The sequence below is a fragment of the Apodemus sylvaticus genome, chromosome 11, assembly GCF_947179515.1.
Source record: "Apodemus sylvaticus chromosome 11, mApoSyl1.1, whole genome shotgun sequence".
In the NCBI taxonomy this organism is placed as follows: Eukaryota; Metazoa; Chordata; class Mammalia; order Rodentia; family Muridae; genus Apodemus; species Apodemus sylvaticus.
In genome coordinates, this window is record NC_067482.1 from 91888799 (window position 1) to 91916475 (window position 27677).

A 27677-nucleotide genomic window follows, 5' to 3' on the forward strand; every position below is an offset into this window, starting at 1 on the left:
GGAGTTCCAGAAGATTCCATGTAGGTGTCCTGAAGGGAAGCATATTTCATAGATGCTCTCCTAGTTCTATGCTCTGTAACTTCAAAGCATTGCTGCTTCCTTGGTGATGATTTTGAGGAGGCTCTGAGAAGCCGGATTGCAGTGGGGTTACACCGAAGGATGGTCTAGCATGGGATCATATTGGGGAATGTTCTAACCATCAGCAGGTCACACCGAGGGATATTCTGACCATCTGCTTATGAATGTTGTTGCTTCTTCCCACAGAGAGAATCCTAACAATCCTCTTTCAGGGCTTCACAGGAGAAATTTCTTAATATTCTTAAAAATCAGCTGTAGCTATCATTGCCATTTCTATTTTACTATGTGTTCATTATGACATGTGCCACTGATTATATCCCTTGATAGAAGATATAGTTTTAAGCCAGAGTGCCAGGCCTGGAAAAGTGGGAACCTTCACTGTCTGCAGATTTTTAAAAACTCATTTCCATCTTCATTTTGTGTTCTACTGTTATATTTCTTGCTTGCCTTTTTCTAATTTGCCCTTATTATTGTATTACTTTAAAAACTGCCCTAAGTTCTTATTTTAAACATATAGCAGAAAACTGACACATGAGTTACCCTCCCACATGTGTCTCTGGGAAGAGGGTACAAAAATTTTGGCAACAGTAAAAGTTTTCTGGATGTGCAATAACCCCCCCCCCCAAAAAAACCCCAAAGTTTAATTTAAAAAATTCTAAGCACACTAAGGTGTTTCTGGCAGTGCCCCATGGAGCTGCACTGCACTTCACAGTGGCCTTGCTTCTATACACACATTATTCTTCGCACTTTGTGCTGCACCTGCTGTTACACCATGGTGTACCAAGAAGTATTGGGTCAAAACTCAGTTCAGATGCAATTCTTTCACATGGGATAGATTGCAAGTTTTACTTCACATACAATTATCTGCTCTTGTAGAAGAATGTCATAATACAGAAAATGAGAACTTTTTAATATTCTCCTACTCTCATTCCTTAGCATATGAGCTTCAAATGGGCTGTGTTTGGATTGTATTGTGTTTGAATGTTTAATATTTAAAAGCAATGTCTTATGTCTCTTTTTTAAAAAAGGTAACAGAATTTTAGCATGAGATTAGGATGAAATTGCCAAAATGGTCCTAAATATAGTTTTTCTATTTCATGCTTTGAGGACTGTAAATCAAAATATTAATTAACTCTGCACAGTGTTGCAGATGCTCTATATTAGCGTCAAGTATTCTGAAATTTTTATGAAACAATAAAAGTTACCTTAACTTTAATAAGTGGTGAGGTCACACGTAAAAATTATCTTAACATTGTGTTATGATCTATTATTAGTAAATGTCTGATTTACACACCTATTTTATATAAAATCCCTACCCAAGATTATGTAAAAACTTCTATGAAAAGCGGTTGCCAGTGGGGAAAGTTTAAGAAGCCCTGCTCTGCTTCTCAGGGAAGGTTTCAGGGTGTGATGGGGGTCCCTGCCCAGGCTGGGTGAAAGGTTTCCATTTCGGATGCCACCTGCAAAACCTGGGCAGCAGCCCTGTCTTTGCTGGGCGTGGAAGAAAGTCCTGGGTACCTCCTTTCTGGCCACATGCAATAAGGAAAGGCTGGACTGAGCCTCCCTGGTTAGCCATGACTCCTACTAACCCGGACACCCACCACCAAGGGGCCTAAATTAGGGGACCAAACGATTTTTTTAAGAACTCAGAGACTCTGGGTTGAACAAAGGCAGGGAAGATCTCTCTGATAGCTAAGGAGTAGGGATATTAGTTGGTCTTTGCTGAAGGAATTTAGTTGCGATTCGGTAACACATTTCTACTGGTCAAATTCTAGGTGAACTTACCTGGCAATTTGCCTCCTGGTGTGAGGCAGGGCTAGCTTGGGTCACTGGATGCTGCTAACTGCTCTAAAGATAAGTTCACTGTTATTCTGTCAAGTAGTTGCTTTTGAGGAGGAATTCTCCTCATGTGCACCTTGCTTAGTTTTTCAAGCACTCCCGACTGGTAGAAAATGCCATGTTTTTATTCCCCAACATGCATGAATTCACCCAGCAAACATACTGAGGCACTTCTCTTTGCCAGGAGTTGGCTGCCCTTCTTTCAGAAGACATGGAGGGTTCTTGATGAGATCTGAAGGACCACTTCAGACTTGCTACATCCCCCTCTGTCCACGCGGTTGGGAACTGGGCTGCCTGGCCCTACTGAGATCCAGCTGTCCAGAAGTTATGTAGAGTAAGTTAACAGCGTCCTCCTCCCCATCTGTGTTATTTTCCAAACTGCGCTCTAAGGTTGGAGAGTTAGTAACCGAGTTGCTCTGTTAACTGAAGAAATAAAGAAGGTGGGAGACAGAGGGAAGGAAGAAGGGGACCCTGACAAGGATTTGGCTGGACTGCCTAGGTCCTGAAATTCAACGTAGTGGAATCCCCACTCAGAAATTAAGCCCAAAGGCCACCCACTGCCCTGCTGCACACAACCGCAACTCGCCTCCAGAGCCTTGTCTAGTGGTGGCCAAGGCCATCCACCACCACCTTCCGGTCACTGCCTGCTTTCGATCCTCGCAGGGAGCGCTTCCTCTCTCCTGACATTCTCCTCCTCCTCGCTCCTTTGGATCCCTCCTCCTCCACTTAGTCCCTCCTCCTCCCGCCCAGCCTCCCCCCACGTCCCGACCCAGGCGAGCTAGACGTCTGGGCAGCCCCAGCGCAACGCGCAGCAGCCTCCCTCCTCTTCTTCCCGCACTGTGCGCTCCTCCTGGGCTAGGGAGTCTGGAGTGAGTCCCGGAGGCTTCCGCCTCCCAGACAGACTACGGGTCACCTGGACAGGAGCCTGAGTCCGGGTCGCGTCGCTGCCGACGCAGTCACCGGGCACGACCGTGGGACTCCGTCTGTCTCGGATTAATCTCGGAGAGCCAGAGCCAATCTATCCCGGTCAGAGATGCGACCCTTGGGGACCGTGAGAAGCAAGCTGCTGGTGCTGCTGGCCGCACTCTGCGCCGCAGGTGGGGCGCTGGAGGAAAAGAAAGGTAAGGGCGTGTCCCACTGGCCCGCGCCCCCTGCGAGCACGCTCGCCCAGCCCCAACCTCTGCTCCGGACTCTGCGTCCCCAGCCGCCCGCTCCTCCTCTTTTGGCCCCCAAAGGCGGCCAGGACCTTAGGAGGGACTGGACGTTTCGTGTCGGGAATGGGCGAGACTGGGGCAGCCGAAGGAAGGGAGACCTGGCTTGGGGCAGAGGGGCTGCCAGAGCAGCGTGGGAGCCGCGGCTGTGCGCTCCGGGGCTCTCGACTGCTGCCAAGTTAGTTGCCTCACTTTTCTGCGCTCAGTAGGCGTTTGGAGTAGAAACGTGGTGCGGGACAGCGCGGGACGCCTGGCATTGGCACACGTGCGCCCAGTACTCTCAGGGAGAGCGGAGGGACCCCGGATCCGCAAGCGCGAAGGGCAGGTCCGACCGGCACAGTCTGGGAGTCGAGGGACTGGAATAAGAACCGAGGGACTGGAATAAGAACCAAAGCGCCTCTGGTCAAGGTCGGGACCTCTAAGTAGCGCGGTTTGGAGTGTGCCCTCAACACCTCTCTTCTCCGCCAGGGTTCTCTCAAGACCTGGGAGTCTCAATGTGGCTTGCAGATTTCTGTGTGCCCCTTCCAGGGGTGTGTAGTTGCAGCAATGACCTGGAAGTGTGGGAGATATCTCTGTCACTAACTACCTAAAACCTCAGAGAAAAGATGATGGTAGTGGTGATTTGTTTCTTCGCTAGGAAAAAAAAAAAGGAGGGCGTAGGGGTGGCGAGTGGGGTGGGTCGATTCCGCCTCTTAGGCATAGAGCATGCCAGGGACCTGCCAGGCTAGGTGCACTGGTTGGGGACCAAGGCTCCCTGCCAGATTGGAGCTAGTCTTGCGGGGTGGCTGCTTCCCTGGGATCCCCAGAAACTTGGGCTTCTACAGCATCTCCTGGCTTTGCACAGGTATGGCTGACCTCCTCCTGACAGCTGGATCCTTGTGTATAGTTCGCCCTTGGTGTTCCAAAATGAGGCTGGTAGCAAAGTTTCTTACTTGTTTTCTGAGACTTTCCCTCTTGGGTTTCTTTTTCTTTTCTTTCTTCCCCTCCCCACCCCCTTCCTCCTTTTTGAGGTGATTGATATTTGGCCAACTAAAATATAACCCCTAATTAAAAAGAAACAGATTGATGTCCATGGATCACATGTGCCAACTGTCCAGACGGAACATGAACAAGTCTGGCTTCATGACTACCCGACCATAAACCCACTTGACACGAGAAACATGCCTCGGAAGGTTTAATTGCACAATTTCAAAATCCAGCCGCTCGGGTTCCAGGAGTCAGGTCTGCACTTGCTGTTGATGTCATCCACATCCAAGTTGGACTTGGGGGTTGGTGCTCCATGCACTTTTGTTGGAGGGGGTGTAAGGCTCAGTTCCCCAAACTTAACTACACAATGAAATCATTTGGTTTTAAAAATCAACAAGTAAAACAAACTACACCCCTCCTCCAGTGTTTAGCTACCACTCCGTACACTCAGATCTCACGAGTCTATTGAGAGAATATTTAAAACTCTTGTAGCATCTGATTTGAGACTAACTAGCATAAATCAAAAATTGATAACATCTACGGGAAGACTACCATGACAGTTCTGAGGAGCAGGGGTCTGGGAAATCTTGCAGTACAGGAAAAAGCAGGGTGAAGTCAGTAAATGAGGGCTTGCTTTTTTCACAGATGGGATCAGTGTGAAGCTTTTCTCCTACCTTCCTTAGCTGAAGGCACCTAGTCCCCATCAGCCAGTTGCCTGGCATCTGTGCCTGCCCATGGGTCTACCTCCCCTAGTTTTCTGTTTCCATTAGAGCCCCTGTAGAACACCACTTGTGTCTCCGCAGGACTGGGCTTCTTGGCTGTTAGGTATTATTGTTTTGAACAGTTAGTGGCTGGAGATTTGTTTCTGGTTAAATAAAAAATGCCACTCCATTTGTCTGTTTGTATGGTGTTCACTTGAAACCAAATGCTTCTGGGTATAGCAGTAAAGGTAGCAAACAAATATTAATATGTTAAAGTAACATAAAAAGGCTAAGCTCTAAAGGGCAGATTATTGAAAACTGAAGACACCCTTCCTGCAACATGCTGATACAAGATCTGTTTAATTGGTCAGTTTTGTTCCAGACTGGCTCCCTTAAGTGAGGTAGGGTGTTCATCCTCCCCTCCAATCTAAAGTACCATCTGTACTTGTTGTTAAAGCAGAGGACTGTCAGACACTGCTTTAAGTGCCTTGTCAATCTTCACGTTGCATGTAGTGAGAGGTGGCTCTCATCATCTGTACAGGGGAACCTATGCATAGAGAAGTGTAGTAATGTTTTCCCCCACAGCTTAGATGTGTAAATGACTCAGTTCTGGTGCTAAAAGGATAAGAACCAGGAAAAGGGCATTTGAGGATCAGTCTCCCTCTGAAGCTTGCTTGTTTAGTGGTCTACTTTATTGTTCATGGATGCTATGGTCTCCTGGGTTGCCTTTGATGGTGGCAGTATAGTCATTGGGGAAAAAAAATATGGTCAAGGAATTGACTTGGACTTGCTGGACAAGCTCCTCCTGTACCGTGATGGCAGGAGAAGGCAGTTCTTTGGAAAAGATCCTGTGTGCAGAGCAATAGAGGAGAGAAGGGACCCTCAATCTGAATAAGGCAGTGGAGTTTGGAGGTAAAGGTAACTTGAAGGGGATTCCAAAGGCTTCTCAAGACTGTCTGTCTGTCTGTCTCTCAGAAGACTAGGCTTTGGGAAGCACAGGCCTGGCTTCCTATGCAAGATACTTATGTTTTCATTCCAAGTCTGGGTTTGGTGGAAAGTCCCACTGGAACTCCAGACTTCAGAGGTCTCCTTTCTAGATTCTGTAAATGTTTATTGCTTGCTTAAGATGTGCCAGACATTATGAGTTTAGCGGGGGATCTTAATGGTTATATCATTGCTTCTAAATATATGTAGCTCTTGAAACCACAAGTTAAATGTTGGTAATCTGCTTTTCAAATATGTAAAAGAGACTTGTGCTCGGACTGACTTTCCTATGGTGTGCATTCACAGTGGTAGAACATGATGTTATCTGAAGTCAGGTGGCAGCACCAATAGACTAAAGAGCTTTAGTTGGCTTTGTGTACTTAACCTCATACATCATAACTTTTCTAAAAGGAAAAAAGAGTGCTGGATTTGGTAATTTAATCTCTGATGGCTCTGTCACTATCAAATGTCTGGTGCTTTTTGTAGTGGGTAATAATTAAGAAAGAGTACTGCCCTGCCAGGCCTCTGCACCACTCCTTCCAAGTATCAGGTAAAGCATGACTCTTAAACTTGAATAGCTAACCAAATATCTTTATGTATATAAAACTCCCAATTACATATTGCCAATTTACAATGATAAAGTCTTCTCCCGATATTTCTAACCTCTCCAAAGCTCCAGACTGAAGCCATCTGGATGTTGGGGCCTCCCTCTGCTTTGCTCCTGTTGTCCATCAAGCCTGTCTCTCCTCCCCTCACTTCTCTTAGCTCCTCCTCCTCCTCCTTCCCCTCCAATCACTGGCCTCTCATTGCCTCAATGTGAATGGATAGGAAATATCACACAACATTTCACCCTTTCAATTAAAAAAAAAAAAAAACTTTCTCTCCAAATATAAATTGAGCACAACTATTACCAATTTGTAAAGTAAATTCTACAGATAGACTGTCTATCTGTGAAATGCATATGCTAAGAATTACTTTCATTCTTACCAGGTCCAGCAGCTTGCTTTAGAAGCTATATGGGCACAATCACAGGGTGCCCTTCTTTCAGGTTTACCCTTCTGGGCAAGTTCTTCACAGACAGACCTAGATTCCAAGCGCCCTATCTAACTCTGTTCAACTTTTCATCGACAAGAGGCTAAACTTACAGTTGGGAACATTATAATGCCTTTTTTTGGTATCCCTAAATATCCCTGCAATTTCATTGTTACTGAAGAGTCCCCATACATAAGCTGCATTATACAATTGTGTAAGTTAATCACTCTTGTTTGCCTTTTGAATATAAGGACAGGCATTGGCACCTAGAACTATTTTCTCTTTTACAGTTTTCTTTGTATTTGAGCCATGATGCATACTTTGTGCTGTGCTATCTATATTTTGAGGTTTGAGAACGAGTTGGTCTTGATATGTCCCTTGATATGTCTAAAAGTCATTGAGTAGAAGACCTAGTGAAAGATCATAAGTAAATGTTCAACAGAATCATAGAAGAAATGGAAGATCTGTGTGGGATAAAGGATACTTTGCTCGACAGTGTTTTCCTTTTAATTCTACCTGAGGAGGAGACAAAGAAAATCCCCAAGTGGAAAAATCCTATGGGAAAAGAGACTACAGGTTACAGAAGTGGCATTGAGAGTCAAGGTCCAGGAAGCACACTAGTGCCCTACTAAGGTCGAGTCAACAGGGGGAGAGAGAAAGTTCTATACAGTTCCAGATGAGCTCCATTAATCACAGCACAATTTTGGATCTTCTTCTACATGAAAGGACTTCCTGGAGAACCTAAAGAACTTGGAGGAAGTGACCGGTGGTTAATGTCTCCAGGAAGCATAAAGCCTGGATTGTTGCATATCAGTGGAAATGGAGGGATGGATGACTGTTACAGGTGACGTTAAGCAAGATTAAGGAAGATGCAAGACAAGTGACTAGAAGACTGATCTGGAGGCAGATCTGACAGAGGATGGTAGGGAACAAGTAGGGACAGCTGAGAATGCTGACTTAAGACACAAACTTCCAACCTGGAAGTTGGGATAAACAGTGAACCCATGTGTAGGGTTAGAAGGTTGGTAAATCACAGAAAACAGGACTGAGTATGAATTCAATGTCTAGATGCATTGAGTATGAAGTATGGAGATGGGAACATCTATGGGACAGCAGACATTAGAACAACACGGCCTATCATCACTTTCTTTTTATTTTTTATTTTTTTTATTTATTCAATATATTTTTATTTACATTTCAAATAATTTCCCCTTTCCTGGCTCCCCACTCCCCGAAAGTCCCATAAGCCCTCTTCCCTCCCCCTGTTCTCCCATCCACCCCTTCCCACTTCCCTGTTCTGGTATTCCCCCATACTGCTGCACTGAGTCTTTCCAGAACCAGGGACCACTCCTCCATTCTTCTTGGATATCATTTAATATGTGGATTATGTCTTGGGTATTCCAAGTTTCTAGGCTAATATCCACTTATCAGTGAGTGCATACCATGATTGATCTTTTGAGACTGGGTTGCCTCGCTTAGTATGATGTTCTCCAGCTCCATCCATTTGTCTAAGAATTTCATGAATTCATTGTTTCTAATGGCTGAATAGTACTCCATTGTATTAATATACCACATTTTTTTATCCATTCCTCCGTTGAGGGACACCGGGTTCTTTCCAGCTTATGGCTATTACAAAAAGGGCTGCTATGAACATAGTAGAACATGTGTCCTTATTGCATGCCAGGAAATCCTCTGGGTATATGGCCAGGAGTGGTATAGCAGGGTCCTCTGGAAGTGTCATGCCCAGATTTCTGAGGAACCACCAGACTGATTTCCGAAGTGGTTGTACCATCTTGCAATCTCACCAGCACTGGAGGAGTATTCAATGTCATTCATTGGCCATAGACCCACTATCCCCATGCAACCTCCTGTCAGATGCTCACTCTTGCACCAATGTTAAACTTGTCAGAGCTGTGGATTTCCTCCTCCTTTATATACAGGCTTATTTTTAGTTATTGATCTTTTTAGTTGCAGTTCAACAACTTATATAGAATAGTTAGGTGTGTGGGAAGCCATACTGTTTATAAATTGCTACACACACGTCTATGCAATCCCCACTTCTTAAGTCATCATCAAATCACTGGTCTGTATAGTAAATATCAAATGAAAATCCTTCTAAGAGGTTCCTGAGCACTGCAGGGTGTGACAACAGCCATGTCTACAAGCCCATCTCATGTTCTGGATACACCAGAGGAATGAGAGAGTGGTGCTTGCTTTCAGAGGACTTAAACCTCTAGGCTGAGCTGGGGGAGGCTTGTGTGCACAGCGCCCTGCAGGGCCATGTTTAACAACAGATGTGATTTGAGATTTGTATTAGAGTACACAAAAGAGAAGACCTAATTCTCCCCACATGATAGAAGCAGTTTCTCAAAAAGAGATAGTTGCACTGAAGTCTCCACAAAAATTTTGCTGGTCTCAAACAAAAGAATGTGGATACTCTGGCCAGCCCTAGTACCACCCAGCAATGCCTTTCCAGGCCTTCTGTAACCCTGAAGTCCTTTATAGTGAATGCTAACGATTTGGTTTTTTTTTGTTGTTGTTGTTGTTGTTGTTTTTTTTTTTTGGCATGGTTTACTTAAAGCACTTTAAAGAAAGTTATTACTTCAAAAGTAAAGTGCTTTGACTGTGAAGTAATTCAACTTAAATATGAGTGTTACTATTTAAAAATTAAGGAGAAAATATGAAGAATTAACTAGAATCTCTAGACTGTAGTTGGGAGATTTTTAAGTGGCCCATCCAATAACATTCACCCTCTAAACCTTGCTACGGGTGAGCAAAATGATGATTTTTTTTTTTACATGCTTTATAAATCCCCCACTACTGAAGTCAGGGGATTCAACATCTCCTTAATCGTAGCCACAATAAATATACATCGAATCCTAATGAGCTCCCAAAAAGTCTCTCAAACTGAGCTGTTGCACTTGTGAATTGGAAGATGCATTTGGTGAACACATTCACCTGTTGGTTCGCACAGATCATGGAACAAACAGGTAGACTCATAAGGAATAAGGAAAGCAAGGCTGTTGGCTACTGCTTGGGCACCTATAGCTGTGGACAACTAAGGGACCTCTGCAGGTGACTTAGGAGAGTTTGTAAAGGACTTTATTTTACCATTAAAGTGAGGGTGCGTGCATTGAGTGGATGACGTCATGGCTGCTTTAGCAGCTGTGCTTCCTCCTGTACTGTTGTTAAGACTACTGCAAACGTTCCTTCCCTGTAGTCCACTTTGGGATAAAAATTGATGCATCAAACAATGGTTAAAATGAAATTTCTATTGACAAACTGAATGGTGTGGTCTCTTTGACTATCGCCATAATTTTTCATTGTTTTAGGGTCATGAATATTAGGACTCTATGTGTATACATGTGTGTATGCACTAACAATTAATTTAAAAAAAATAGAGGGTCTGCCTCTGAAAAGGAGATGGGAAAGGTAGGTGGGCAGGCTTGGAGAAAAGAGGGAAGAGAGCAATGTTGTATTATAATCCCAGCAGTGAAAAAAACTGAAATAAAATAATTATTGAATTTGTGTAAATCCTTAAGGACAGGTGTCCTTGAATATTTTATGTCACTGAAAGATTTCAAAAGTTTTTTCTTAAATGGTTCAGATGTCAGAAGCTAGTTCTGTTTATTTAAAGGGAAATAGTAAATACTTACAAGCTGTGGGAAAATTTAACTTATAATCGCACTAAACTTTCCCTTCTTACCCACATGTTGCCTGATTTAGTCCCATACCCTATTACCCATTGTATGTGCTTAAAATTGGGCTGTGCACAGTGATTTAGACCAACCACTTTAAGTGTGGTCTAGCACTAGCTTGTAAAGTCTAATAACTCAACTGTATTTTTTTCTATAGTGTATTTTAGTATAGTGTTAGAAAGACAAGCAATGATTGTCTTACATACTTTCCTGGAGTGCGTGCGTGCATGCGTGCATGTATGAGTGTGTCTGCCGCTGCCTTACTGTGGAGATCAGAAGACAATCTGTGGGAATCGGTTTTCTCCTTCCACCATGTGGATCCTGGGGATCAAACTCAGGACTTCAGACTTAGTAGTTATCACTGTTATCCTCTGAGCCATGGTGCTAGCCCAAATTTTACTTTAGAAATTAGAAGCTTGATTAATTTTTTAGACATGTTATGTCATAGTTTCTGTCAGCTTGACAGGCTTAAAAATACTTGCAAGAAAAATGGGGGGCCAAAGCAGCCTGGTTCAGTTGTTGGGACAGTCATTGGTGTCCATGGTAACACATGGCCATTGAACAGTTGGACCTACAGTGGTCATTGGGTCACCTCTAAAATTTAGAGGAAAGGACACAGTTAAACTCAGTAGAAATTCAAATAGCTATTCTGAAACAAGACAACAAAAATGCACGCATGTGCACACGTATACACACACACACACACACACACACACACACACCAGGGATGGTTTGTTCTCTACCTAATATCCACTATTGAAACTATTCCATCTGGAGTGAGACTTATGACCACTGACTTTTTAAGAATTTATTTTTGTTATTTTCTTTATTCATTTTTCATTCTGCTCACTGACCCCTCCTGGTCACCTCGTCCAACAGTCCTTCTCCAAGCCCCCTCTCCTCTCCTCTGAAAGGGTGGGACCCCCCCCCAAAAAAACACTAGGTATCTGCCTACCCTGGCATTTCAAGTCTCTGCAAGGCTAGGCGTGAGCCTGGACTTTTAAGGAGAAATTGTTATATACAACAAATTATTCACTCAGAGGAACTTTGTTGGTTGAATGATTGGAATGTGGAATGTGACATGTGAGTAGCTCACTCTTGGATGGTGAGGTACCTTTCCCCTAAGAAATGTCTAAGCACAATGTTATTTTCCTTCACCGAGAAGGAAGGAACATTTTGTCACTGCTGATTCCTCACAGCGGAAACTTTTCAGGGCTCGGGCAGAAATTCCTGCAAAGCGCGTTCGTGCTTCACGGCTATCACGTGAGACAGAGGAAAGTCCCGGATGTCGGTGAAGCAATAAGTGTGTGGTTGTTGTCCTATTTTGTCAGTTTCAACGATGGCACTGCGAAGATAGATGGTTGGTTTTTCAACCGGAGATGATGAACACTTCAATACACAAAGGCTTTCGAAGAGCAGGCTGTTAGGTTGTCGGTTTCAAGGCAGCTGTAGTAAATAGACCTTGAAAGTGTTGCAAGTTACCTGCCCATGTGTATGCTGGGTTTTCTTGAGTCAACAAAAGTTTGCAGAGCAAGGGCAGAACAGAAGGCTTTGCAATTTGGAGAAGAAGAATGAATCGGTGCTCAGTATGAGAGTTACGTGGGGGTTTGCATCAGTTTTACCCTTTTGAACACAAACCTAGTGATATGCCTGGCTTGGGGGGAGAGGTGGTTGAGCGAGAAAGGTCCCAGATGGTTGATTATCTGACTGTAGTCTTTCCTCGTGGCATAATATTGTCCGTAAACCCTCGGCTTTTGAAAAACAGAATTTCAGTTCTGTTGGGTGATAGGTGTGGTAAAAGCCTCCAACTATTCATAAGGTTGCTCAGTTGCAGAAATATTAGACTTATATACTGTGTAAGGAGGGCAGTATTGTTTAAACTCACACCTTTAAGGCCGGGTGCATGCTAAAGCAGGCAGTGACAGTGGGGTACATGGGAAGGTGACCTGAAAATTGCATACTCCTACTTTTGCAAATTTTGGAGTTTTGTGTATGTTTTTTTTTAATCCTCTTGAAAACATATGTGAGTGCTGAGCTCATGGAACTTACAGGTCACACTCACAGGAAGTTCTACTGAGGCAGAGAAGGCCCCCGGATCAGTTAAGAGTACCCTCAAACAGAACAGATAATAGTTAATTAATACCTAGACATTTGGAAGAAAGGCGTCAAGCATGCCACCCTAGTGGCGTCATTCTTAGCAGACAGAGAGAACAATTAAATCATTAAGTCGGTGTCTGCCTGAGGAAGCAGCTTGGCAGAGCTATGTGCAGATGCAATGGGTCTCTAAGGTTTCTTCCACTCAGTTTCGTCTGCACAGACTTCTGGGCTGTCTTGTATAATAAGCAGAAACTTGACATGCTCCTGATTGCATCTAACAAGTGGAACAAACAGGAACCATGACACAAATAAACAACATACACTCCAATCCAGGCTGAGTGGCCATTTGTGCTCACGACAGACAAAGCTGGCTTGGCACTTTTGTGTGGACTCTGGCTATCTAATGCTCTGCTATTATAATTACTATTATTATTTTACAGCAAACGTGTCTGGTCATCTGTTGGTTACAGAAGCCTGATGGGGAGCCCAGAACTGTTTTTCTCACAAAACCTGTGTCTGTTTCTATATGTTCTGATTCTAAAGTAGAATGTTTTTTGTCATTTACTGATAAGGGAAAAAAACAGCCAGGTGTTTCTGTGTAGAAAAGGGGTGCAGGACACATATATTCAGCCAGGAATGCTATTTGTGGGGTAACAGTGGGATCACCATGTCAGAGGTCAAAAGAAACCACTTGTGCAGAGTTCAGACTACCTAGACAGATGTTTGAAAACGTCCACTGATTCTAAATTTGTCTCCAAATGATCATGCCTGTAAAGAGGGTTTTTTTTTTCTTCAAAATTGTAATAGTTTAGGAAATACATTACATAAGCCATCCTAGGATTGGTCCTACTAGCCTTGATGGGTATCGGTTTTTTGTTCCAGAAAAAGCAAAGATACCTTACTATCTCAAGCACCTATGGAATGATAAATCTTTGTAATCATGAATAGTGAAATGCATCCTTGGGATTAAACTGTAAATATCCCCATACAATACTTGTACCAAAATATGCTGTCTGTGATTTGGCTTTTTCGGGGTAGAGACTGTTAATAAGGATCATTTGATAATCTTTACTTTCCAGATGGACAGGAAAGTGTCACAGAGTAACGGGTGAGAGTGACTCCATGTGTAGCGAGATCTTTGCCCAGGCAGTAAACGTGCACGGGTCTCCATATTTGTATTACTTACCTTATATAATACAATATTCACAAAAAAATGGATGAATGTTTTGTTCCTGGAAAAAGCACTTTTTGTGTGTTCCTTTACTCTTACCGTGGGAAGTCCTGCACTAGGTCTAGGGCCCTTGGCCTTCATTGGGGCTATTTTGGGATCCTGCACAGTGTCACTGTCCTGAGCCAATGCCACCTGACTGGGAAAGGCATCCCTAGATTGGTCAGCATCTCTGTCCTCTGCCCCAGATGACTGCCCGATGCTTAAACCCTCAGAGGGTTAGTGAGATCTGGATGGGAGACAGGTTCAACTCCACTCCCCTCAGCCCTTTGGTGTGCAGCCTTTGACCCTTCATGAATCCCCCAACCATCTCACTCTTACACAGAAGGAGGCAACACGTGTTGTCTGAGTGCTTGGCATATACAGAAGCAATGCACTTTCCTCAAGAGACACAAGTATCGATCTCAGTTCCTCTCTCTGTCACTAGACTTAACTGGTGGCTCAGGCCATGCTTAGTGTATTTATGGCCACTTTGGTTTGTTTTCTATCAGTATAGATGATAGCTGTTGCGGTAATTAGCTTCTAAGGAGAAAAGATTTGCTTGGACACAAAGTGTGGAGGCTCCAGCATATAATCAGTTATCTCTGTTGCTTTGATCTCCTGGTGAGACGGTGCGTCATGGTGTGAAGCCCGGACAGGGCAAAGCTAGCCAGCTCCAGATGAAGAAGCAGAGGGAAGGAGGAAGACACTGGGACCTTACCCTCTCCCTTGATGTTGCATTTCCAGTTACCTAAACACTGCCCCACTAGGTTCCACCTCCAAAATGATCCTGCATCTCCCAACAGTTGCAGGTCCAACAATTGTAACCATGAACACACACACCTTTGAGACCACTCAGCACTCACCATGGAGAGTTTGGAGCCACTCTCTACGCTTCCCCCAGGAGAGCTACTTAATCCCGGGGCTAGTCACAGACTTGACTAGGTTTCCTGTCTCTTTAATTCACTCATACCATAACGAAATAGCTGCGAGTGTTACTTACACACACCCACGGAACAGATTTCAGGTGATAGAGATTAAGAGCACAGGTTACTTTTGTAAAAGGACTAAGAATCAATTCCCAGCACTCACAAGGAGGTGTGGACACTCACTACCTATGTAACTCCAGAACCAGGGAATCTGATGCCCACTTCTGGCCTCAGTGGCCATCAGACACACATGTGGCAAACAGACTAGTGATGAATTAAGGTAGGGCAGAGGCTTCCTTTCTACCAGCACCATATAATGTTACTTTTAAAGGTGTTTTAAATCTGTAAATAAAAATAAATTGCTTTGTTACAAGAAACAGCAAAAATGGAAAAGCTAACAGTTCTAAGTTGACACTTAACATCTCATACACATTGCCTGTGGCATAGCCATTTTACGCTGCATAAGGCTTTGTTAGCTAGATGGTTTTCAGATACAGGATGGGTAGTTTAAACTTCACACTGGCTGGCCTCCACTGGCTGTGAGATTTTTAAAGACAATTTTTAAAGCTCTAACAGCTCAGCTGTGTGTGGGGGGAGGGGAGGTCAAACACGTTGAAGGCTTTGTTCGATTTGGAAATTTCTATGGCACAAAGGGAAGTGAAATTAAGTTTTACATGTTGGTTGGAAACCTCTTTTTTTTCCAGTGCTACATTTGTGGTAAATGTTTTACTTTTGAAATTTTAGAAAGGGAAAAGAAAGGTGTGATTGGGAAGAGGGGAAAATGGTAGTGGCATCCCCACTCTTGGTCAGGTTGTATGTAAGCTTCAAGTTGTTCACTGCCAAGTCACATTTTGTTTGAATTTAATATTTGATCTTATTTATTAGATTAGTATCTTTATTGTTTTGAGGTTTATTTGTTTTTAGTTTATGTGTATTGGTGGTTTGCCTAAATGTATGTTTTTGCACCACATGTGTGCAGTGTCAGGAGACACCAGGCAAGGGTGTTGGGCCTCCTAGGACTGGAGTTAATAGAGTTGTGAGCCTCCATGTGAATCCCGGGGAGCAGACCTATCTTCTCTGGAAAGCCTGTTTTTACCTTAAGCCTGGAATCATCCCCATCCCGATGGCCTCCTTGAATTTTTTATTTTACTGGAGAAGTTAAGACTGCAGCTGTTGTTGGTTTTAGAAATTGTTCTGAAAACAATAAAGACGAATTTATATGACTATGAATCATAGTTTGTTGGGGTAACAATATCTCTGCGCTGTTTTGGCTTGTTTGAGATAGGGCACCATTATAATACCCAACTGGCCTTGAACTTGTGAAGTTCATGCCTCAGCCTCCTGAGTGTTGAAATTGTAGACCTTTTGTTTTTAAAGAATGACAGATTCTAGGAGCTTGTAAAAGCTCTTCCAGGAGATTCAGTATTGTCTTCTGTCCTCCTCTTCTGACCCCCGTGGTACCATCTGAGCAGAAAATTTATGTATCTTTATGTCCATGTCTCTGCCTACTGCTAACCCAGGCCAGGAGTTTGCTGTTTCAAAGGCTGGAGGTGTAATGGCATGGAGACCATGTCTTTCACAATACCATATGGAAATTTTGTAAGGAAAAGTTTCTGGTCTGCAGTATTTGAAAGCCATGGAGTCATGATGAGAGGTGTGGAGTGGACTTAGCGCAGGCAGACAGAGAAATGAGGAGGGGACTGGAGAACTGAACAAACCCTGTAGTCTTTGTGTTGACTTACATGTGCCAAGTATATGTTCTGTTCAAGTCACAAGGAGACCGTGTGCCACTCTACTCCTCCTGAGCTTCTTGATTGCTTTGTGGCTTTACTTTAAGTATAAGGGTGCTACGTGAGGTTCATTGGGAAGCTGGTGATGTCATGTGTCTTGATGTAGGTGCTGTATACACAAATAAATGAATTTACTAAAACATTTCTAAAACCATTTCTAAAACACTTTGATGTGTGTTCTTTTTACATGGACATTATACTGTAAAAAAAATTTCAAGACTTCTAGGATGCCCCTGTACTCAAACCCCCCGATGCACAAGACAGACACAAGGCAGCCAGTGTGATGATTCAGCATGGAAAACTGTTTACCTTGCAAGCCTAGAAACCTGAGTTCAGTACCTGGAGCCGTGCAAAGGTAGAAGAGAACCAGCTGTACAAAGTTGTCGTTAGACCTCCACACACATGTCATGGCACCTGAACCCTCCACCATACATAAAAAAGAAAGAAAACTTATTCAGCAAGTTACAATGCCTTCAGAAAGCCCATAATCTCATATAAAGTATTGGACATCAGAGCTCTTTAACTCAGAATGACCTTCCTCATATTGTTACTACAATTTACGCTTAGCTTGTTGCAAATTATACCCAGATAGGATGTGAAGAAGGTAGCAACAAAATAACACTCTGTGTGTAAAATTCCACCAGTGGAAGCCTTTTGTTTTCAGACACTCAGCAACTACAGAAACTCTGCAAAGAAAGTATCCTCTTGCAAAGACCTGCACCTCCACCCCTTGCCTGTTCCCATCCAGCCTCAGCCTTCATACTCAGAGGAAGCATATTCAGATAGACACGTGGAAATGATCTTGAACATCAGCACTGTGAGGAGAGAGCACATAACTCACAGAGTAAAGTCACGGCACACTGTTGATCCTGGGACAGCTTCCTGAGGCTCTGTGCCTGCCCTGAGTCCTACACCCATTACAGCATGAAACCATATATTGTGTTCCTTTACTAGCAGGGATAGTTTACATCAATAAATTTTGGAAGAACCTTTTATGTACATTCCATTTTTCAGGATAGTTGACTCAACTAGCATGCATTAAATTCTTCCTGCATACTGCCATACTTTTAACTCTGGATTGCATAGGAAGTATAATCTCTCTCCTTAACGACCCTAAAATTCAGACTTCATTCATTACATTCCATTTCTCAAAATGAAACTCAAGTCCGCTGAGGTTTGAGAATGCCTCAGCACTGAGGACAGGGATAGCTGTAGAAGGCCCAGCTGCATTTGCTTAATGCGCGCGTACAAACATTGCCAGTACCTCCGCTCTACAGAGTACCTCATAGTTCCCACACAGCATGGCCTGTGTCACACTTTGTCTTATTTGAATAATCATGAGAGCACTGCCTTATTTCCCTCTGTGATTGCTTGATAAAGGCAACACAGTAGGCAACCTTCAAGTGTCTATGTTTGGATAGAACCAAATCAGTGCGAAAAATCTGTGTGCTGTTGATGATTCTCCTTTGGCATTGTCATTGTTTACCATATGCCTAGTAGTTGCGAGGTGTATAATTTCAACTACCGTGGAGTGTCCCTTATCTGAATTGCTTGGAAGCAGAGCATTTTGATTTTGGAGCTTTTCAGAGGTGAGTTTTTTTTTTTTTTTCTGAGACTTCACCAATTGAACAAGTTGAACACACACACACACACACACACACACACCAAATTCTAAAATACCTTGAAATCTAAAACCTTAGGAGCAGCATGTTGGCACTCAAAACTTTTTGGGTCCTTTTCAATGTGAGAATGATGTCCCAGCATCCTATTGTCACTACAGTTTACAGTAAAGCTGGTCTCTATGGTCAAAACAGCTCGCCTTCCCAGATCTTATCACACCAGAGGAAAAGAGAAATTAGAGAGAAGAAAACGTGTGTGGTCTTTCCTGGGAGGTTGTGCACACTGTGAATGCTCACTTTAAGGTGGGAAATTGTACGCAGTGATGGGCAGATGAGGCCCAGAGGCACCAGAGAGGCAGTGAGTCACCTTGCGTCTCTCCAGGTCTCTGAACCCTCAGCACTCCCCATATGCAGTTCATTGTTCAGCACTGGCAGCTGTTTCTCTGCGTATCCCTTAGAAGGTCTGATGCCTGAAGTCTGGAGAAAGATTGGAGACTAGAGAGGGAATGCCTTGATTTTCAAAGTAAGAGACTGTGGACAAAAGGGTGGGAAGGACAATCTAGAACCAAGCCCATTATCGGGTGGGTACCCATAGGAAATCTTTAAATCATTGGCTGATTTGGGAGGAAAGAAAACCCTCCTCATTGGTTTGTTTGTACCCCTGGACATAAAGTGGGAGACATTGTTTTTAAGACATACTCACTACCCTTGTTGTCTTTCTTTCTGTCTGTCTGTCTGTCTGTCTAAGATCATGGATTGGAGCATGTAAAACCCTGAGGCAAACTAAGCCTTTTCTCTTAGTAAGATGACCATCTTTGATATTTGTTATAGTAATAAACACTGTCAGACACATCCATAAACTAGGATCCTGAACAGGCAAGCAAATACGAAATTATTTCTAAGCTATTGGGGAAAAAAGTGTCACCTGGGAGAGAAATGGAATCTTCTTGGAGCATTCCCTGGGCCCTCACACTCCTCTTTGTTGAAACGAGTGATTAAGCTGTACCCCCGACTCTCCCCCGCTATTTTCTTTACTCCGACGTGATGGTGAAGTATAAATTCAGAGTTCCCTGCGTGCTCAATACTGTGTACATTATACCCCCTTCAAGGAAGGAGCATTGCACATTGGCATGTTTGGTGCAAGATTCTTGGGGTTTACTACAGGGAGCCTAGAGGTCAGAGAATTTCTTCCTCCCACTTCCAGGAAATGTAAAAAAATGAGTTATGCCTCTGTGTGCTAAACTGCTTACAGATTCTCAAAGAATGAGGGTACACATGTGCTGCACTTCTTCAAAGCAGTACTAACCCTTCCACCCACAAAGACAGTTCAGAGATAATTAATAAGAAAAAGGTGGAGTCAGAAGGCATGCAACTGTGTGATTCCTCTGAAGTTTATTTTTCCCCATGAAAAATAAATTTTGGTAAATATGAAGCAGGTGAATTAGGTCTTTGCATCTTGCTTCTTTCATTCCAACCATTTTATATCTGGTCTCAAATGTTACAATGTGCTTTTCATCCCCCTTTCTGACAGTGAACCAGCGGCTTACTGAAAGACAAAACTACTGTTTGCTTTTCAGCATCAACTTAATTTTTTTTGGGGGGGGCACTCTGTTTTAGCAGCAACATGTATTTTAACAGAAAAATCTCAGCTTATCATTAGATAGGATCTTGGGTATGGGACTCATAGGAAATTTTAACCTTTGTGTATACTTTATACTGCTAAGTACATGTGAGGTGTATTGGAACATTTAGAATTATACTGTAAATTTCAGAAATTACAGGGTGATGTTTCTTGTGTTGTCATAGAAAACATTTGTGATTGATCTAGGATTAGAGTCAGTGCACTATGTCATATGCAGAGTAATATGTACAGTCCTATTTGGAAGTCTCTGTGTGACAATGATAGTAAACTTGGAAGTCTTTCTACAGGTTAAAAAGACCAAGCTGGACCGTTCTCTTCAGTAGAGACCTTAGGCAAATGATTTTGTATCTTCATTACTGATTAATATTAATAGTAATACATGGTATGAGCCATGACAACAGGCAGAAATGATATATAAACTCCTGGAGTGAGGCTGAGATTAAGGATGTTCAGCTCCAAACTCCTTATACTATGTGGTATAGAATAGACACCACGAGTATATTTACTGTATATATTTAGCATATTTATTATGTGTCCCAAATTAACTTCTGAAATCCTAACTCACCTTTATTTACTGACACACTCTGATGAATTAGGCCAGCACAGACCTAAACTGCAATAACAGCATTTCACAAATGTTCTCACTGGCCTTCAGTACAGCGATCTTGTATACCCAGAAAACAATCCCACACAAGGCTTCTCTGAACACACGGGAGCATGGCGTGGGTCTTCATAGGTAATACTTTTCAGAGAAATCATCTTTGAAGTCTATCAGTTTAACCATAATTTTAAGGCAGTAATAGTTAAATTATAACTGAATACCTACTCAGGAAATGCATAGTAACACTTCAAACAGTCGGGTAGACCTCTTGAGACAGAAAAGCGTGTTCTGGAGTATTCAACATCAGTTTAGTTCACACAAACTGACACGAGGACAGCGTAATATACAGACTTTCCAGTCCCCTTAGTACTGAAAAGAAAACCATTTTTTTACATAAAATATGATAATGTGACTATAAATATATGATAAGAGATTATAACCAAGTCATACCTCAAATATTCCATTAAGGAATATGTTTGGTTTTGATTCTCTTTGTAACTAAGTATAAGCTGCTATCTCAAGAAGCACCATGAAGAACAAATTCACTCTATCATGAACTGTAAGCATCAGCAATATGGTGGCCAATCGGCAATGACAATGGCAGATGCTATTTTCTTTCCATCTGATTGGCATATCTTTAATATCTCTTTCCACTGAAGTGGTCCCTTTCCTTCACTCTTACTGGCTATCTACCTCCAATGTCTTACCACCACATTAGGACTGAAAATGTAACGTAGGACTTGACTTGTGAAGCAGGATGACACACTTTAGGAATATGCATGCCTGGTTCAGTACTTAGCAGCTAGGCCCATTCTTTTTCCCATCCCTGCCCTAGAAGATACTTAGTAATATCTGAAGAAAGCATTTGAAGTTGTACTGAGCCCTGTTCCTAGCATCTGTTAGATAGGGGCCAAGGGTGCTGCAGAGAATTCTTTAATGGGTAGGAGAGCCATCCCTGCCAGGGATGGCTGGAGCTGGAAATGTCAGTCTTGCGGATGTTTGCCTTCTTGCTAAGCCAGCCATACCCCACAGCTCATGCTTACCCATCTTCTTTAACATAATGATCGAGTAGGGCTCTGTGCTTCATTCCTGCTGCCCCGCAGCTCATCATTGCCTTGCTGGGTTCTGTCTGCATGGGCTCAGGAGTCCCCAGTCAGCCCATAGCTTGGCATTCCTGTTCGGCTGCACTCCGGCCAACATTCCACCTCCACCTGCACCAGCTTGTTCCGCCTGAAAGCTTACCAAGTGAAAGCAGGAGCCATTCGAGGACACTTTAATTACACCCACCCAGAAACCTGCTTAAGGAGAGTCAGTAGGGCTCCAGTGTTAGAGAGGAGCTCTTGCTGTGCTGTAAAGAAAAAGAAAATACAAATTAAGTGTAAAACGTGCTTTCCTTCTTCCTTTTATCTGCTTTCACCCAACCCCGCCTTCTTGGCAATTCAAGGGCACTACTGGGTAACAAACTCTTCCAGATTACCAATCTCTCAGAGCTGGGGGTGGGGGGTGGGGGGGAACCAGCTAGTGTGAGGCCAGCTTTTCCACACACACAGAGGGCAGCTGATCTGTTCTAAAGTCGGTAGTAGCAGCCTGCCCAAGAGTGAAAGTAGATTTGGTATGACACAGGTGAACAGTGCCTTGCCTCTCTCTGCTTCACAGCACTTTAAAACGATCTTTAAAATGAAAGGAGAGTCCACTGCCAGGCAAAGGTCACTCCAGACACGGGTGGGGGCAGGCTGACCCAGCGGCTTTCTGGGCAATCACCCTGCCTTTGGCTGTGTGTGGATGGGTTACCAGAGTCCTAGAAGACAGCTACGTACCTGTTGGGTGTTCTCTTAGTGTTTGAACTGAACAGGTGACCCAAGGTCCCGGTTGATTCAGAGGCCACCTTGAGAAAACAAATCTGACTCTGAACCTGACTGCAGCCACGCATGCTCCCGCACTGCACTGCTCACATGTATCCAGAAGCACTATGATTTCTCTACATCGGGCTGTATGTGCTGATACAGTGGCTGGCGAGCAGGAGGTACACAGGGAATATTCTTGGGATGAGTGAGTAAGCTCAGAATAAGATGAGATTCTTATCCAGCTTTCTCATTTAATAGTGGTCCACGGAGGGTTTGGAACAACTGAAGAGAAAAGGTTGGCCACTGACTTACGTGGCACCATAAGCTGTGCACCTTATGCAGACATGCTGACCATCTAGATAAAGCATACAGACACTCTGACCATCTAGAAGGAGCATACACACACTCTGACCATCTAGAAGGAGCATACAGACACTATGACCATCTAGAAGGAGCATACAGACAGTCTGACCATCTAGAAGGAGCATACACACACTCTGACCATCTAGAAGGAGCATACAGACACTATGACCATCTAGAAGGAGCATACAGACACTCTGACCATCTAGAAGGAGCATACAGACACTGACCATCTAGAAGGAGCATACAGACACTCTGACCATCTAGAAGGAGCATACAGACACTCTGACCATCTAGAAGGAGCATACAGACACTCTGACCATCTAGAAGGAGCATACAGACACTCTGACCATCTAGAAGGAGCATACAGACACTCTGACCATCTAGAAGGAGCATACAGACATGCTGACCCTCTAGAAGGAGCATACAGACACTCTGACCATATAAAAGGAGCATACAGACACTCTAACCATCTAGAAGGAGCATACAGACACTCTGACCATCTAGAAGGCGCATACAGACACTCTGACCATCTAGAAGGAGTATACAGACACTCTGACCATCTAGAAGGAGTATACAGACACTCTGACCATCTAGAAGGAGCATGCAGACACTCTGACCATCTAGAAGGAACATGCAGATGAGCTTCACAGCTAGCATGGCATTCTGTGAAGCTCTGTGGCCAGCATAAAAAACATTGTGTGTATTGTATGTCTGTGTACACAATCATGTGTGTTGGTGAGTACGTACTTACATGCTGTGCTCCTGCAAGGTTAGGGTCTCACTGAACCCATAACTCAGCAATTGATGCTATGAGCATGGTTGCCTTCAAACTTAAAATCTTTCTGCTTCTGCCTCTCCAGCATCTCCTAGCAGCAATCCCTACCACCATGAGCTGTGGCCAGTTTCCTTAAAGCCCTTCCAGGATTGCTCAAGTTTCAAGTACCACAAAATTTATAGCATCCCCAGGCTGAAAAAAGGCAACTATCAGTAAGTCATGGCATTAGAGTTCCCAACAAAAATGCTCATTGGAAAATCAGGGGCTTGAGAAATAGCTCCGTCAGGAAAGTGCTTGCCACGCAAGCATGAGGACCTGAGTTCATTCCAGAGCATTCACATGAAAAGCCAAAAGGTTCCTGCTGGAATCCCACTGCTGGGAATGCAAAAGCTGCAGGTACCTGGGTCAGCACACCTTGTGTACATGGTGGATTCTAAGACTCAAGAAACTCTGTCTCAAAGCAATAATCTGGACTTTTCTTGCAGAATAGCATCCCAAATTGGCATGCCTACACAGGCATACAGAACATACACACAACAAAATAAATATTTTACAGTATTTGGCATCACAAAGACTTAGTGTATTTGCTTGCCATGTTTTATTAGTTATTGCTCTAACAATATATATTTAATGTGATTGTTCCTCCAAATGCATTAATAACTCTTAGCCACTAAACTAAGAATATTCTCAATTAGGTACATTCTAACCAATTTCAATATGACTGTCTCTCACTAAATATCTGACTAGACTTCTCTTGAGCTTGTATATGCTTTTCCCAAGAAAAAACCCTTAGTTTTATTACCTGAAAAAAAGAATTATGTCTACCTGTGATAGCATGTGTCTTCCACCTCTAATGAGAGGTGATAGTGTGCTGAAAGGAGGTTGTTAGAGTCTGTTGACAGCTGTTTCATACAAGCCGAGTGTATGTAGCACAACTTACTGGCTGTGTCTTCAGTCAGGGACACCTAGACGTTCTTGTGCCGCAATTTCACCTGTAAAATTCCAGTATAACCATAGTTCAGGCCTAGGGGATTCTTGGAGATTCTACAGAGAGAGGGCCAGTCATACAGGGAGTGCTTATAAACATTAGCTGTTTATTGTTGCTGCTATGTGGTTTCTGGGTCATTGAAGCCTCAGATGGCAAAGGACACGAGCCACATGTGCTGGCTTTGGGGCATTTAACTGTGGTGAGTGCAGATTAATGTGTGCTATAAGCTAGAGACTGTCCACAGATCTGTACTAGAAATCCCAGCAAGCATTTGTGAAATGCTGCTGAGTTCACCTATCTGGAATAGAGACAATAATTCAATATGTAGCCTTGGCTGGCCTGGAACTCAGTATGTAGATCAGGCTAGCTTCAAACTCATAGAGAAACTAAACTCCTGTACACGTTCTGAATGCCAAAATTAAAAGGGTGTGGCCTTGTGTCTGGCAAAAACAATTTTTGAATTTCTTACATATTTTAGATGAAAATTGTGATGAATAGTTTAGTTAATGCCACGAAAAAATTAGCACCGTCTGCTTCTTTTCAACATGTTTACTGCTGTGGCTTCTAGGAAGTCTCAAACTATATGTATAATTTCCCTTACATTTCTATTGGAGAGTAAATTACCAACTACACTATAGGAATATTTGTCTTGAGGGTCCCAGAAATAGGTTGTGTTTGCTAGACGTCACACATCTGTCGCCTGTGCTTGAGCTCTTGGTCCTTAGGCCTGAATCTTTTACATGTTAAGCTTTATTTCTATGACAGATTGGAATTAATGGAGGGAAAGGAATAAGTGTCTAGGTCAATACAACTTTCCCTTCCTTTCTGACACTCTGCTCTTAGCCAGGGGATGTACCAGTTAATCATAATTAACTGCTCAGAATGGCCTATCCTTCTGAAAGCCCACTGAGGAAGGGCCATTGAAGGAGTCTATAGGCTATGCCTTTTGGCCCTGGGATTCACTCTACAGGACTGCATTTGGCTTGGCACATCTTAAGCAATGATTCCCAGCTCAGATTCTTATGCACACAATGCTATTGACAGATGTTCTTAAAAAGGAAGCAACTGTCAGTCTGGTGTTTGGAAAGGACACCATTGATCCGATTAGCACATAGCTCATTTCTGATTACAGATTCAGAAATGGGCTGGGGGTGGCGGGGAAGGCACTCACCTACCGTTAGCCAAGCCCTGGGTACCATTGGGGAATAAAAAGATTCCACATGGTGCAATAAAGCAGCCTATCCATTGTCCTTTCTTTCCAGAGTTACACAGAAAGGTTGTTAAACATACTCGGTAGATATACCTATCTTTACCAGGCTGTTGAACATCATTTAAGAATCTCTCAAAAGTGGATCCATTTACCTGACCAGTTAAAACAAGGCAGTTAAAACATTCCTTCTGAAATGTTTGTATGGGAACTTTGTCAGTTGCTGTTGGAAGAAGAGTATTCATAAGTATTCTTCTTGAAAAAGCTTGCAGGGTTTCAGGGGCAGAAAGGGGAGCATGAATGTGAAGACAGACTTAGCTTATTAGGGTTGAGGCCTTCTGAGCTTTCCCCTTCCATGTTAACATATCTATTGGTACTGTCCTTGTTCAACATAAGACAAAGAACTACAGGTAATTGAGAAACACTGAGAGCAGAATTAGTCTTCCCCAGAGAAGAGCACACCAAGTTTGTTATCAATACCAAATTATCAGCCCAGAAAACATACAAATTCAAGTAACATGAGGATTGAAAGGCCATCCAGAGACTGCCCCACCTGGGGATCCATCCCATATACAGACACCAAGCCCAAACACTATGGTGGATGCTAAGAAGTTCTTGCTGACAGCAGCCTGATATAGCTGCTTCCTGAGAGGCTCTACCAGAGCCTGACAAGTACAGAGGTGGATGCTTGTAGCCTATCATTGGACTGAGCATAGGGTCCCCAATCGAGGAGTTAGAGAAAGGACTGAAGGATCTAAAGGAGTTTGCAGCCCCATAAGAATAACAACAATATCAACCAACCAGACCCCCCCCCAGAGCTCCCAGGAACTAAACGACCAACCAAAGAGTACACATGGAAGGACCCATGGCTCCAGCTGCATATGTAGCAGAGGATGGCCTTGTAGGGCATCAATGAGAAGAGAAGCCCTTGGTCCTGTGAAGGCTTGATGCCCCAGTGTAGGGGAATGCCAGGGCAGGGAGGCAGGAGTTGGTGGGAGAACAACCTCATAGAAGCAGGGGAGGGAGATGGGAGAGGGGGTTTCTGGGTGTGGAAAATGGGAAAGGGGATAAAATTTGAAATGTAAATAAAGAAAATATCAAATAAGAAAGAGGTTTTATTTATGTATTTAGAAATATATATAATATATTTTGTGTGCAATATATAATATATATATATTGTGTGCAAATATATACATATAATGTTGACAATTTCTAAACACATACTACATAAATACATGTGTATTTATAATATTAAATTGCATAATTACATAAATACAATATAAATACAATTTATATCCCTAAATACATATATACAACCTTTTCAATCAAAATACATGTATGTATGCATGTATATATATATATAAATATATATATGTATGTATTACTATTCCATATATATATATATGTATATATATATATATATATATATATATATATATATATATATATACATATATATATATATGGAAGGACTTGGAGGGAGGAAAGGGAAGGGAGAATAATGTGGTTACATTAAAATCTTAAATATTGAAAAAAATATTTTAAAAACATCAAAAACTGAGGATATGACTTATCATTAAAGAATTTCCCTAGCATGCATTGAATCCTGTATTTGATCAACAGCATAGCATAGTCATCCATAAAAATATAAGGGGCAAAAGAATGTAGATGCTATGCTTTTAATAAAACTGCACTTATTCTTAGTGTATTCAGTGATATTAGAAAACTGAAATGCCACATTTAGATATATGGCATGGATTGTAGAAGATCTGACTTTAATTTATATTTATTTGTAACCAGACCTCTTGCAATAATTAAGACTACTGAGGAAGTTCGCACATAGGGTGAGTTCACTTTACCCAAGTCCTCAGGTGATACTAACAAATGCAAGCAGAGCACAAAGAAGAGGAGACTGGAAAAATGGCTCAGTGGGTAGCAGTGCTTACTGTGCAAGTGTAGGGACTGGGGTTCAAATCCCCAGTGTTCACAAAAATTATTCAACCAAGGTTGCACATGCCTGTGGTTCCCTCACTGGGGGGAAAGGGAAATGACACGCAGTGTAGAGAGAACCTCTTGTATATTGTATGGAATATCCCCTTTCAGTAA

At 42.9% G+C, this 27677-nt stretch overlaps 1 protein-coding gene across 1 annotated transcript in view; it reads left to right on the top strand.

The window, feature by feature from the left end:
* Nucleotides 1-2683: 2683 nt before the first annotated feature.
* Nucleotides 2684-27677, top strand: part of Egfr (epidermal growth factor receptor) — a 171856-nt gene continuing 146862 nt past the window's right edge. The window contains exon 1 of the mRNA XM_052198471.1: nt 2684-3038. Within this exon, the coding sequence (XP_052054431.1) occupies nt 2951-3038 (88 nt within the window). The 5' untranslated portion in view covers nt 2684-2950. The remainder of the gene's footprint in view (nt 3039-27677) is intronic.